The following is a 15,722-nucleotide window of genomic DNA, read 5'->3' on the forward strand; positions in this document are numbered from 1 at the left end:
TCGGTGATTGGAGGAACGCTCTGGAATGTCTTTTACGACCAGGTGCTAAAGATTAAAATAGAGAAGGGCGTCTTGTTCGTGGCCTACGTTGGTCATTGTCAAGGCAAAATCCAAAGACAGATAACCAATACTGCGTCCAGGTAATAAAGGAAAAGCTGCATGAAATAGGCTTGCAATTGGCAGAAGAAAAAACAGAGATGGTTATCCTCGAGGGAAGGAGATCACAGTCATGTTTATGTAAAAGTCTTCCTATGTGGTCAGTCGTTCCTCTAATGTAAAGTAGTACGATGTTGGGTCTCCTCTTCTCTTCTTGTAGGGGTGGATCCCGGTGCTTGGAGTGAAGGTCGATGTCTTTACCACATACTTGGAGTGGCCATTTTGGGAGAGGGCCAGAGTTACCCTCGTTATCTCTTCTGGTCTGCTTTCGTTATCAATTAGTCGAATGGATCTTGAAATCAGGGAGGTGGCGACTGACTGTATCTGTGAAAGGTGATGATGGGAAAGATGATGATGGGAAAGGGGCTGATAGGAAATGGTAAGGTATCAGTTTGTGTGCGTAGTTTTTTTATAGACGGTGTATAAATAGAGCCTATTGGAAGATTTCTTTACGAGTCCGTCGAGAAATGGAAGCTGTCCGTTTTCTTCTATTTCTGTGGTGAACTGGATTTTTGGATGAATGATGTTTAAGTATTCCTGAAAGTCCATCCGTTAAGCACTACGCATTACCATCTATATATATATATAGATAAATAGGCGAGTTTTTTACATCCTATAGCCGTTTTTTGCATCCTAGCTTCCATTTTTGCTATTCATTTAGTCTTTTTTGATTCCATATTCTCCCTAACTTCCAGTTTCCATTACTACCTTGGTCGTCCTGGTTTTTTTCGATTTGGCAGTATACAGTTTATCATTTGCTTGGGTCATCTCTCATTCGCGTTGATTCCGTTTTCTGCTAATATAACTTGATCGTCCGCAAAGTGTTTTCTATATGTTTTAAGATAAATGTCTTCATATACTCCGTTGCCATTTTTTTATAATAGCCATCATATTTTGATACCGGCTTTTAACTGCATCTATATAGATATCACTTACACCTTGTTTCCTGATAGCACTCCATAGATTCCTGAGAGACACATTGCCATATGCTTTTGTTAAATCGATGAACACAACATGTGTTTCCATATTTTGTGTTAACCCGCTCTAAAGCCGCTTTACTCTTCTATGTCTTTAAATTCTTTTTCTATTCTCTGCTTAACAGTCTATCCATATATTCTAGATATTGAATTTCTGACGCTGTTTTCTCGGTAATTAAAGCAGTAGTCATCTATTGAGACCCTCGTTTATCAATTCTTATCTAGACAAGTCTTATCTATCTTCCTTTGGGTTTTGTAGTGTTTAGCCCATGTTTTCATATTAATTACTTCCTTTGGTTACCTTCCATGCTTCCGGAGACCAGGTTCCGCCTATATATTTTTCGATTCTCTCACATACTTTGTCCCATCCTTTATTTTTTTCCTCAGCTACGAATACTACATCCTTGTTTGATTCCTTTGAATCAGGATCTTCAATCGATATCTTTTTACAAGCCTACAGAATTGGAAGATTCTATTAACAATTAAGAAGCTAATTATCACGGATTTCTTTTCAAAAAATTTCTTTAAAAAAAGGTGAATTCTCAAATTATTTGTCAATCCAAGTGGGGAAATATGTAAAATGACAGGACTGTAAAGTATTGGGAATAAAGTAAGAATGAAGCCAGAATGGACGAAGAAGATGAACAATAAGAAAAGACTATGCTAGGAGAATAAAAGAGAGAAATGAAAACTTTCTGTATTTTCGATAAAATCGTTTTGATTCATAAATGTTGTATAAACTTCACAATCAGTGTTAGGTGAATAACCGGAAGTACTTTATTCTAAAATTTAACTGTATTTTGAAATCACTGTACCTTTTTAAATTTTAATATCAATGATAAATCAAAATTGTAAAAAGTTGAGTGTAGTCCACATCAATTAATTTAATGAATTCTTGGCTGATTTCCATAAATTAAGTTCAACCAAATTAATTTATATAAATTTAATGTATTTTTTAATTAATTTAAGTGTTATCATCAGAGCCCGGACAGTTTAGGAAAATAATACTAAAATGCCTCCCACTCCATTTTCAATTTTCAACGTCGTAAATCGAAGTGTGTCGAATATGTCGAACCTTATGTCACGAAATTTTGACATTGTGCCTTGTTGCACTTGCTGTCTTGCTTGTTCATCGTACATATCGAGTTATTCTTTAAGCCTATATCTTCGTTCTATTTGTGTATTTAATTTTATTCGATATTCCTTTTTTATTTGAATTTAGTTTCGTTCATAGACATTTTTAGTTTCACTTTATTTCTTTATCTTCGTTTTATTGCGATAAGAACATTTAACTTTAATATTAATATTTACAATGTGTTCGCATTTCCAAAAATTGGAGGAATGGATACGCGGTTGCGATGGACTGTCTGTTTTAGAAGAGAATATAATATTTTGTAATATTTGTTCCGTTTCCATCGTATGTAGAAAACAGGATCATGTGTTTCAACACATAAAAACCAACAAGCATGCGAAAAATAGCGATCCTTTAAAAACAATGTTTGCGGAGGAGTTATGTGAGGCATTTTTGGCGTCAAACATACCCTTAGAAAAATTGAAAAATCCTGTTTTGAAAAGTTTCTTAGAAAAGTACACACACCAAAAAGTACCTGATGAATCGACCTTACGGAAATATAATATACCAAAATTATATAGTAAAGCGATGGAACCTATAATAAATACATTATCAAATAATTACATATGGATAAGTGCTGATGAAACCACTGATATTCTTGGTAGATGCGTGGTTAATGTAGTAGCAGGCGTTATGCATCCTACACAGATATCCCAACCTTACTTAATAGCGACTAAAATCTATCAAAAAGTTAACGCAGACATAATCGTAAAAGTTGTTTGCGAAAGCATAAAACCTATTGTAAAAGAAAATCCTGGTAAAGTCCTATTATTTATTTCTGATGCAGCAGCATATATGCTGAAAGCTGGCAAATTATTAAAGACAATGTATCAAAATTTGCTGCATGTAACTTGCATTGTTCATGGTCTCCATCGATTATGTGAGTTTATCAGAGACCATTTTCCAGATGTCGACAAATTTATTAGTTTATGCAAAAAGATATTTTTAAAAGCTGCCCAACGTGTGTCAATATATAGAGAACTATGTGAAAATTTACCACTTCCTCCTTCACCAATTATCACGCGATGGGGAACATGGATTGAAGCGTGTGTATTTTACGCAAACAATTTTGATAGCATTAAAAATTGCATATTACATCTGAGGAATGATGCAGCAAGCATTGTACAATGCAAAGAAATTATTCAAATATCAAATTTACATGAACAGCTTAAATATATAAACTACAATTTTTCAAAATTAACCGTGAAAATAAAATACTTTCAAAAACAAGGTCTTCATATTAAAGAGACAGTTAATAGTTTGTTTTCTTTGTTGGAGGAATTTAAACAAATTCCTGGAGAATTCGGAATTTTATTTAACGATAAAATTCGAGATGTATATAACAGAAATCCAGATTTAAACATTATTCAGCAACTATCATATAAAAATATAAAGGCTGAAGTTAAAGATAAATACGAATGTTTACTGCCATATTTTAACTATGCTCTGCTGACTAGTTGCGATGTAGAACGATCGTTTTCTATATTTAATACTATTTTTACATCTCGAAGAACATCTTTTAGAGACACACATTTGGAGATGATGGTATTACTTTGTGTAAACAGCAATTATAAATTTAATAAAATCGAAAATGATTAATTCAGTGCGTATTTTTATATTATTTTTATTAATTCATTAATTAATGTTGCACAGCAAGTTCTTCGCTAAGGTACGCTCATCGCTCTTCGAAATTCAATTTTGAAGAGTAACTTAGTGATCAAAAAGTGTCAAAAGCGACAACAACGTACTTACGTCGTTGTCATGGAATTCGTTTCGTGTGGAGGGGCGCACTTTTCCTAAACTGTCCGGGCTCTGGTTATCATTGATAAATTTATTAAAAAACTTAATTTTCACAAAAAAAAGGTTATCCATTATCACAAAATTTTAAAAAGCGATTTCCAAGATTAAACAATAAAAACCTTTTTGTTCTAGTTGAAAATAATATTGATATTAAATACATTACCTTAAAATTGAGGCATTATAGAGAAAATCATTTCATATTTATCAAACTATATTTGACAGTTGTAAATTTTAAAAGGTGGCGCCATCTCTTAGAATTAATCCCAAATTAAAAAACTAACCTAAAAAATTGTTGATTTGGTCTATAAAAAAATAGATAGGTTATAACAATTCTAATCAATACATTTTGTATGGCATTTTTATCCGATTTTATAACGGTTTCCTGATAATACGATTAGTTTCGCTACAATGAACAAACCGACTGCATGTAAAGTGGCTCACCTAAGATATTCTGAAAAATCTAATCAGTGTGATTTACGGTTTACATTGGAAGTTAAAGATGAAAAATATGGTACATTATGTGAAGAGATTAAGTCAGTCCGTCAGATAACCGACACGGTAGCGTCTTTGTTACGCCACACAAAGAATAAGATTATAAAATTATTACAAGATAAAGAATGGGATATTGAAAAGTACGAAGATTTTAACATATCTTTAACACGCAAATCCATACCTATACAAGATGAGGTTTGTTGCAAAGACATTTTTCAATATAAACATATGTATTTTAATATCATGAATAATAGATTTTTGGTGATTGTTAACGCACCATTAATTATTTCGTTAACCTTACCAAAAGTAATATATATTCACACTGTCGTAAGACCAATCATAAAAGCTATGTTTTTGCATAAAAAGAGAAGCACAATTATGTGGCAAAAATCTAAGGATAAGAAAAAATGGACCTTTGTTTCATCAAATTTTCTTTATACCGCTCGAAAAGAAGACAGTGATTATTATTTCAAAGTCACTTATACTCCAAGCAATGAAGATGGAGTTCTTGGCGACGTTGTTGAAGTTATTAGTGATGATGTTGTTTGCACAATACCACCATTAAGTGTAGAATATATTAGTGCTAGACATCAATTTACCAAAGAGAAATTAAGTAATAATGAGTAAGTTTAAAATATGATGAAAAATAAGAATAAAATAATTTCTTTTTATATTTTTTTTTAGATTTCGAGTTGTTTCTTATAATATATTAGCAGATCAGTATACAAGAGATGGTCAATTTGAGTATGTGGACTGTAAATATTTATCTTCACAATATAGGTGGAGATTATCTATGAATGAGTTACTAGGTATGAACAACAATAGATTTGTCATCATGTTTTTTTTTATATTACAGTAAAAGCTTGATATAACGGACCACATTAAAATGGACAAAATATTTTTGAGTCATACTATTAATATTATCTATTTAAATATAAATGTTAGCACTCATAGATAGCATCCAACTCGAGTTATTCCTCAAGATAACCACATCTATTATCAATCTTTCTATGAGTGCAATTTTATCAAAATTTCAAATATTGTTTTCTCAACAATTAAAAGTTATTGTTCAAAACGGTTAAGTTCATTGGAAAGAGGACACTTTTATTAACATTTTGGGAAATTTTCATACTCATATTCGAAGAAATCGATTTAATACGAATTATTAAAATTTAATCGGCGAAAATTGCAAAATTCGAAGAAATTGTTGATTATTTAAAAAATTTATTTCTCAAGAACTAAAAATGATTTTTCAAAACGGCTTGTTGCGTTAAAAAGAGGATACTTTTATTAATAATTGGTGATATTTCCACAAAGATTCTTCAAGAAATTAATTTTATAGCGAATTTTGCAAGTTATTGATAAAAATTGCATCCTCGAAAATTTTATCAAAACTTTAAATATTGTTTTCTCAAAAACTAAAAGTTATTTTTCAAAACGGGTAGGTTCATTGGAAAGAGGACACTTTTATTAACACTTTGGGAAATTTTCATACTCATATTCAAAGAACTGGATTTTATACGAATTTTTAAAACTTAATCGGCGAAAATTGTAAAATTCGAAAAAATTGTCGATCATTTCAAAAAAATTTTCGCAAGAACTGAAAGTGATTTTTCAAAACGGCTTTTTTCATTAAAAAGAGGATACTTTTATTAATAATCGGTGATATTTCCACAAGGATTCTGCAAGAAATTAATTTTATACCGAATTTTGAAAGTTATCGATGAAAATTGCAACCTCGAAAATTTTGTCAAAACTTCAAATAATGTTTTCTCAAAAACTAAAAGTTATTTTTCAAAACGGGTTGATTCATTGGAAAGAGGACACTTTTATTAACACTTTGGAAAATTTTCATACTCATATTCCAAGAACTGGATTTTATACGAATTTTTAAAACTTAATCGGCGAAAATTGCAAAATTCGAAAAAATTATCGATCATTTCAAAAATTTATTTCTCAAGAACTAATAAAAGTGATTTTTCAAAACGGCTTGTTGCATTAAAAAGAGGATACTTTAATTAATAATCGAAAGTCATAACAGCGACAGTTCTGTTAGTAATGAATGTGATGATAAATTATAAGAGAAGAGAAGAACTAGACGAAACTGCAACAAGAGATTTTATATATCGTATTGGGATTGTTACAATGAGGTTGCTAATGACAAGCCTGATCTAAATAAAGTTGTATTCAATGAAAAAAGTCCTATTGGGGTGGAACTTGATTATTATCTGCAGTGTCCAACACCTAAAACAGATACTAATTCCGGTATCCGGCCGGATTTTAAAAAATGGCCAGATAGGCCAGATACCGGATAGTTACAGTTAGCAACGCGTCAACTAATTAAATACGATGCGTTTAGTACATTTTTATTATCATCACGAACATACCTTTCAAAGGTATTCTTTTCTGATTTAGTTCAATACATTTTCTTTTAAAATATTCGCGTTTACCTTTTAAAGGCGGATGTTTAGTTTCCAAATGACGCTTTAACTTTGTAGGATTCTTCATCATATTTAATCTTCATCATACTTTCGTTTTTTTCGGCTTGTTAATCCGGATTTATTTTCTTCTCCAGTATTATCCGTCGGGTTTAATGTTGACTAAAAACTGGTCGAATTTTCAAGAGAACAAGAAGCTTGTTCTAATTTTGATTCCAATTTGCCAGTTTGAAACCAATTCTGCATTATGTTTCTCAAGGATTTAAGGTTAGGTTCAAACAAACTACAATTTATTATAAAATAATTCACTTACTACCTCTTGAATTTGTAAGAATTAAACAAGTATTTGAATAAGCGACTGAACTGATGTTTCTCAAGGATTTAAGGTTAGGTTCAAACAAACCCACAATTTATTAGGTTTACTAATAAATAATAATTTACTAGGGTTCCGTGGAATACAGGTTGAAGAACACTGATATAGAGTTTTACCGATGATTCTGCGAAGTATCTTCTTAATCTTTCTGCTGTTTCCAATATCCGTTTTGTTTTAGACGTGTCAGATCTAGTCTCAGTCGTATAGGTTATGATCAATCTTATAGTGCTCTTATATATTCTCGATTTTGTGTTAATATGTAGATCTTTGTTCTTTCCTGACTTGTTGAGACACTTACTACCTCTTCAACATTACCATAACTTGATAGTTCAGCTCCCAAGTACTTGAATGTCATGACCTGCTCTATTATGATCCAGCTTACATCGAAGTGGCTCTTTCGCTGTTGTCATGCATTTAGTTTTTTGAGCAGCAATGGACATGTTGAATTGTTTCGCTGTTGTTAAATGCTTGTAGGTTTGCTGATCGTTCCCGTTTTCCACAAAGAGGGCCACGTCATCAGCATAACAGGATCACCAATTCTTGATCACCAACTTTGTAGCCCATGCCCGTCTTGACTCTTTTTATGTATTTCCTCAGTCAGTTTTCCATTTATCCGTCTTTTCCGAATAGATGTTTTCGATAGTTTTAACTATATTTGTCGGTATTCCGTGGTTTTATCATATTCTATTGACTTTTCTACGACTTGTCTCATCACAAATACAGCTTCTGTACAGGACCTTCCTGACCTAAACCCTTATTGTTTTTCGACCAGTGTTGTAATGGAATTAATTTTGGTTCTGATAATCTTGGTTACTAGTTTGAGCATGGTGCTAAGTAGGTTTATGCCTCTGTAGTTGTTTGGTTCTTTCTTATCTCCTTTTGGAACATTAGAATCGTTGTGCTTGTTTTCAATGCTTTTGATATTTTTTGCTCAGTTAAGATTTTGTTTATCAGCGATTTATTTCCGTTATTAAACTGCCTCCTCCATATTTTAGTAGCTCATTTGGAATCTTGTCTTGACTTGCTGATTTTCGGTTTTTCGGTATTCTTAGCGTTTCTTTAACATTTTCTGGTAATATTGTAACGTCATCGTTTATTGTGATGTTATTTGGTTTGTCTTCCTGTATGTTGTCGGCTTTAAACACTTCTGTTGGATACTTTACTGAAGTATTTTCCTCTATTTTCTCTGTTGTCTGACCAGTCTCCACATTTGCTTCTGTAGGCCATAAAAATCTGATTCAACCTTTTTGGAGAAAGCTTCTCAGTGTTCGTTTTTTATTTTCCTTACTACATATATCCTTTACTTCATTCCTAATCCTTTTGCACCTCTCAGGTGATTCTTGCATCTTATGAGTTTTATATTCTAGGTGTGCCCTCTTTTTCGCTTCACATTTCACTTTATTTTTCTTTTTTAAACCACAAAGTTTTACTTGGTTTATGGGTTGGTTTTATTTTTCTGGTTCCTAGTTTATTATTTAGCAGTCTTCTATGTCGTTTTTCCATGCTACTGGGTTCGTAGTAATTTTCTCGGTTAGCCTTTGTTGGAATAGAAATTTTGTGGATTAATTTCATTGAGCTTCAATGTTGATCTTTTCCTCTTCCGGTAAGTTGTCTTTTGTTTATCAAGTCATAGTTGTTATGATGACTTCCGATATTAGCTAAGTTTAGAGTTCTGACTCTGCTATTTTCGAAAGTGTGCTTGTATGAGTCTTTGTGGTTATAGAACGTATTATTAATCCTAAGGTAATCATTGATGTGATGTGGTCTTCATGAAACCTCTGCTTGCTATTACTACTTCATCTGGTATTATTAGGTCTAAAACATTCTGCAAGTTGTCATAGAATTCCACTCTATCTTCTTTGGGTTTACAGTTTTCTGGGCTGTATAGAGCTATAATATTACTTTCATTTTCAGAATTCAATAGCATCTCTGTATTTAGTTTGGATAAGAATGCCCACACCAGCGGCTGTTTGTTTTTCATTATCAACCTCGCTATATAGCAGTACATAGTCTCGTTAGTCTTTCTCACCTTGCCCTTTTCGTCTCCTGGAATGCACATATATCTCTTTTTCCTTCCTTAAGTTCTTCCACTATTTCTTGTTCTCGATTGTTGGGTGACTTTATATTCCAGGTGGCTATTTCGTGTATATTTTTGATGAACTAAAAGAGTCTTAAGAGATACACAGCTAAACCCGAAACTTTCTAATTCTAGGTGTAGTGGTAATTCTAGCTTTAATTGTTATTTAGCGCTGACATCACGAACGGGCCTTCGAGCTGTACACCTGTTCCCGGGATGCAGCAGTCCTTTTTGTGTGCATTAAAATTATTCATTAAAACAGGTTAAAGTGCAAATTAAAAATTCTTCCCCGCATTAATCTGTTATATCGAGATTTTACTGCTTTATCAGTTGTGAAAAAAATAACTTCCAAAATAAACTAATTTATCAAAAATATTACGTTTTAGGTTACAATGCAGATATAATTTGTCTTCAAGAAATTGAATACAGTTCTTTCCATGAATTTTACAAAGGTCATCTAACAAGTTGTGGATTTACACCAGCTTTTTACAAAAAAGGTCGCATTTTAAACGAAGGGTTAGGTTTTATGTTTGATAGATCACGATTTCAGTAAGTACTTCAATTTCAAAAACAATGAAAGGAAAAAAAATTTAATTCTTTTTATCTAGGCGTATAGAAGTCAAACACATCGTATTAGCACAGCAATTAAAAGAAAATGGAAATTGTTCGGATATTTATTCAGTTATAAAACGAAACAAAGATTTAAAAGAGGGCGTGTTAAAGCAACATACATCGTTGTTGTTGGCTGCTTTGCAATGTAAAAATACAAAGACTGTTTTGGTTGTGGCAAACACCCATTTATTTTATCATAGCGAGGCTGGAGATATTCGCCTTGTACAAGCTGTAATAGCTAATAAATGTATTCAAAAATTTTGTAACGACATTAAAAGTATATGTAATGGAAGTAAAATAGCTGTGATATTTTGTGGTGATTTTAATAGCCTTCCAGAAAGTGGTGTTTATAATTATATGGTTAATGATATTTCGAAATGTAATAAAGAATTAGAACAAAGTAAGTTAATTTTAATTATTTTAATTGTTTTTTTTTATTATTTATTTGTATTTTTAGTTGGCTGTAATACAAATTTCCTAAAGAAAAATTTAATTTATGGGAGCGCCTATGAAACACCACCTTTCACAAATTACACGGACAATTTTAAAGGTTGTTTGGATTATATTTTTTATGAAAAAGATGCGATGGAATTAACGAAAATTGTGCCATTACCAACAGAAGACGAAATGTCTGTCAATGTTGCCTTACCAAATCAATATTTCCCTTCAGACCATGTTGCACTTATAGCTGATTTTAAATTATTATAACATTAATTTATTTATAACAACCAATAATACCTATATATTAGGTTCCTGAATTGTCTCAACACTAATTACTTATTAAAATCGTTTGATTCCATCCTTTATTTAATGTTTTGTGAAAATTGTTTTAACTAAAAATATGTAATTTTGTTGCATAATGTGTATAGGATATCCAGGAACTTAATAAACTTTATTATTTGTATTTTTCCTAATAATTATAATAAATTTACATTATTTAATCATGATTTGTCGCTTTGCTTTATAATCAACTAACCAAAAAAAATCCTTTATAACCATAATCAACCACTTACACTTCAAATATAAAATTATTTTTAATTTATTTAAATATTCTTAAAAATTATATCGAAACCACGTGTATTTTATGAACATCTGGTCATATTTTCCCCAAAAATTCCGTCTCGTTCTCATAAAAACTAGTCTTATTGGGAAAGGTATAAAAGACGATGCCAAACTTTAAAATTTCGTTAGTCAACAGCGAGTAAGCGAACGAAGATTTAACTAAGAAAAAAATAAAGAAGAACAAGATCTTATAGCAATTTCTTTTCGAAAAAATATTAAATATTAATATTTTAAGTATTTTTTTCTTAAAAGAAATTATCTAAGAACAATTCAAGATGCCTTGTGGAGGAGGTTGTGGTTGTGGGCCAGCACGTTCGACTGCCGCTAAGAAAAAAACCACGAAACCGAAAACTACCACTACAAAACGCAAGACTACTACAGCCACAAAAAGAACCACCCAGTCGAGGGGAGGATGCGGCGGTGGTGGATGTTGTTGCTAACATTATCAAAACGTCTAACAATTTCGCCCGATTTTTATTCTTTTTATTATTAATGTAATTGCAAATGTAAGTTTTTTTTGTAACAATTTAATTGTCGTTAGATGTTTTGATTGTTGATCAATTTTAACATGTAATTTGACCGTTTATAAGATTTAAAAAGTTTTTTAGGACTTGAGAATTGTATGAAATAAAGTGAATGAGTAATAATAAATGAGTTAAATACTAAAAATTTCTTTTTCTTTAACTTTATCTTGTCACAACTGGTTATATGAATAACAATATTTTCAACTTTTTTATAACCTCGGCAATATGGCTATTTTATTATGTTCTAAATAGAAACATACTGTAATTAATAACACCAAACGTAAAGATTTAAAAATGATTTATATCCATAAACTAGAAAATAATAACTTTAACCACCATAAACGATCCAATTTAAAAATAAAACATCCATATTTAAAGCAACATCAATCTAAATCACTTCATTTGAAATCAAAATGTATCCAAGAAAACTTCTAATATTATCATTTATAACCTATTCAGCCGCTAAATATAATAACTTTGATATAAAAACCAATGAAGATTTCAAAGAATTCTTAAACAACAATCAATTGTATACGAAAAAGATATTTTCTTACGAGATAATAACAAAAAACAACAGTAACAATGATATAGTCGATGAATTTCTGTCGAAAATAAGCTATCAAATTCCTTATACTATCTATAACAAACAAAGATTTGAGTTACACTGTAATAATAAATCGTCGAAATATTTAATTTATTTCTTTGAAGATATTGATGATTTAATTGAAAGTTTAAAACCACCTCCAAAAATTAATAAGTTCCGATTGTGTAAATATATTTTTGTTTTAAAACAAAATGATAAGATTATAAATGAGGAATTATACGAAAAAATATGGAATATGGAAATTATAAATTTTCTAATTGTTTATAAAAAAGAATTCGTTAATATTTTTAGTTATAATTATTACGAAGAAACCGATAACAAAATAATAAATTTAAGAGATGATGATAAAGATAAAATTTTGTTCATAAATAAATTCAATAACATGCATGGAAAAGAAATATTAATATTTATCCACGAAAATAAACCCATTTTTTATTTACAAAATGGGAAATTGCTTGGAGAATACGGTTATTTACTTGGAATGGCTTTAAATACACTTAATGTAACCGTAAATTTTGTTTTGAAAATTTCAAAAAACACGACTTATTTGGCAAGTTCAATTTTATCCGAAAAATTTGATAACGACTTAATATCTTTTACTTACCCACATATTATGGATTATATTGCTGTTTTAGTACCAATTAACCACCGAGTTTTGTATAAAAATATTTTAGCTACTTTTCAACCATTAATATGGATTTTTGTAATCATTTCATCGATTTCAATTTTAATTTTATTATTAATTATAAATCTAATGTTGAAAAAACCTTATTCCAAAATTTATTTGTTAGTTGAAATGACTCAAGTATCTCTTGGATTACCAACACATTTATTATCGAAAAAAAGAACAGTTTTGTTGATTAAGTACGTTTTGATTTTGTTCGTATTCACTTCTTTACTGATAAGAACGGAGTTTACTAGTTTAATTTTTAATATTTTATTAACAAAAGAATCGGGGAATTTAATTAATAATTTACAAGATTTAAAAGCTTCTAATCATAACGTAATGGGTGCTAAAACTTTTACTAATTTGTTGCTTGATTACATTGGGGAAGAAAATAAATTTCGAGTTTATCCATCGACTAAACAAAAAGTAATGGATGAAATTAAAAAGAAAAACACAAGTTACATTTTTTTGTTATCTAAAACTATGGTGAATCGATCAATTGATCTACAAACTTATTACGTAATGAAAGAAAAATTTGTTTCTATTCCAAGAGCGATGACTTGTTTGCAATATTGTATTTATTTGGAAAGAATCGATCGTATTAAACAAAAATTAACCGAACATGGATTTAAGGTGTATTACGAAACTGTATTCAAAACGGAAAAAGTTTTCCATAAGAAACAAGAATATCAAAATATTGGGTTAACTTTTAAACATTTTTTAATATTTTTTCAATATCTTATAATCGCACTTTGTTTTTCAACTTTAATTTTTATCTGTGAGATTACATTTTATAAAATCAAAAAACGTTTTAGTTCAAAATTAAAACAAAAATGTAGAAATATGAAACGATGTGATTTATCTTAAAAAAACTTTTCAAGTTTGTTAAACTTTGCAAGGTAACTTGTGGGCGAGGCGCTAGAATCCTTCAAAGCTAACGATTTCATGTTAATATCTCAAATGTAGCGCCTCGCTCGCAAGCGACCTCGACGATTTAAACTCATATATCTTAGTAAGGATATAAAGTCTCTTATAAGAATGCGTTCACCATCAAACTACCAAGGTTGGTTGCGGACGAGGCGCTAGAATTCTCCAAAGCTAATGATTTCGTGTTGATATCTCAAATGTAGCGCCTCGCCCGCAAGCGACCTCGGCAATTTAAGGTAAAATCATTCCTTATCTATCTTGGTAAAGATACAAAGTCTCTTACTAGAAGATGTATACCCTCAAACCGCCGAGGTCGCTTGCAGGTGAGGCGTTAGAATCCTAAAAAGCTAACGATTTCGTGTTGATATCTCAAATGTAGCGCCTCGCCCGCAAGCGACCTCGGCGATTTAAGGCGAAATCGTTCCTATATATTATATATCTTGGTAAGGTACAAATTCTCTTATAAGAATACGTTTACCACCAAACTACCAAGGTAGCTTGCGGGCGAGGCGCTACAATACTCTAAAGCTAACGATTTCGTGTTGATATCTCAAATGTAGCGCCTCGCCCGCAAGCGACTTCGGCAATTTAAGGCGAAATCGTTCCTTATCTATCTAGGTAAAGATACAAATTCTCTTATAAGAAGATTTTACTCTCAAACCGACGAGGTCGCCTGCGGGCGAGGCGCTAAAACCCTCCAAAGCTACCGATTTCGTGTTGATATCTCAAATGTAGCGCCTCGCCCGGAAGCGACCTCGGCAATTTAAGGCGAAATCGTTCCTATATATTATATATCTTGGTAAGGTACAAATTCTCTTATAAGAATACGTTTACCGCCAAACTACCAAGGTAACTTGCGGGCAAGGCGCTAGAATACTCTAAAGCTAACGATTTCGTGTTGATATCTCAAATGTAGCGCCTCGCCCGAAAGCGACCTCGGCGATTTAAGACAGAATCGTTCCTATACATATATTATATATCTCTTATAAGAATACGTTTACCATCAAACTACCAAGATGGCTTGCGGGCGAGACGCTAGAATCCTCTAAAGGTAACGATTTCGTGTTGATATCTCAAATCTAGTGCTTCGCCCGCAAGCGACCTCGGCAATTTAAGGCGAAATCATTCCTTATCTATCTTGGTAAAGATACAAAGTCTCTTACTAGAAGATGTATACCCTCAAACCGCCGAGGTCGCTTGCAGGTGAGACGTTAGGATCCTAAAAAGCTAACGATTTCGTGTTGATATCTCAAATGTAGCGCCTCGCCCGCAAGCGACCTCGGCGATTTAAGCGAAATCGTTCCTATATATTATATATCTTGGTAAGGTACAAATTCTCTTATAAGAATACGTTTACCACCAAACTACCAAGGTGGCTTGCGGGCGAGACGCTAGAATACTCTAAAGCTAACGATTTCTTGTTGATATCTCAAATGTAGCGCCTCGGCCGCAAGCGATCTCGACGATTTAAACTCGTATATCTTAGTAAGGATATAAAGTTTCTTATAAGAATGCGTTTATCATCAAACTACCAAGGTTTGATTTAAGTAATGATTTCGTGTTGATATCTCAAATGTAGCGCCTCGCCCGCAAGCGACCTCGGCAAATTTAAGACGAAATCATTCCTGTTATTTCTTTAGGTTATTAATAATACACAACTATCTTCTTGATCTATTATTTCTATATTAACTTATAAGAAAAAATCGATGTTACCAACCCTTTTTATTATTTCTTTTTATCCTATATGCAAAACCATTGCTAACTGTATAAATAAGCATATCATCTAACAATTTCTTATCTATCTTGGTAAAGATACAAAGCCTCTTACTAGAAGATGTATACCCTCAAACCGCCGAGGTCGCTTGCAGGTGAGGCGTTAGA

General features: G+C 31.7%; 1 protein-coding gene across 1 annotated transcript; it reads left to right on the forward strand.

Moving 5' to 3' along the window:
• Positions 1-4,331: 4,331 nt before the first annotated feature.
• Positions 4,332-11,004, forward strand: LOC111417485 (2',5'-phosphodiesterase 12-like). The gene is made up of 5 exons (XM_023049777.2): positions 4,332-5,180; positions 5,242-5,366; positions 9,832-9,994; positions 10,054-10,457; positions 10,515-11,004. The coding sequence occupies exons 1-5, from the start codon at positions 4,474-4,476 to the stop codon at positions 10,763-10,765; spliced, it is 1,650 nt and encodes a 549-aa protein (XP_022905545.2). The 5' UTR covers positions 4,332-4,473; the 3' UTR covers positions 10,766-11,004.
• The last annotated feature ends 4,718 nt before the right edge of the window (positions 11,005-15,722 follow it).

The sequence above is a fragment of the Onthophagus taurus genome, chromosome 6 (assembly GCF_036711975.1).
Source record: "Onthophagus taurus isolate NC chromosome 6, IU_Otau_3.0, whole genome shotgun sequence".
Classification (NCBI taxonomy): Eukaryota; Metazoa; Arthropoda; class Insecta; order Coleoptera; family Scarabaeidae; genus Onthophagus; species Onthophagus taurus.

Excerpts from the sequence above, each read along its gene's own strand:
- LOC111417485 (XM_023049777.2), top strand. The coding sequence starts at position 4,474 with ATGAACAAACCGACTGCATGTAAAGTGGCTCACCTAAGATATTCTGAA. Across the intron at positions 9,995-10,053 it reads TTTGATAGATCACGATTTCA|GCGTATAGAAGTCAAACACA; the intron begins GTAAGTACTTCA and ends CTTTTTATCTAG. Across the intron at positions 10,458-10,514 it reads TAATAAAGAATTAGAACAAA|TTGGCTGTAATACAAATTTC; the intron begins GTAAGTTAATTT and ends TTGTATTTTTAG.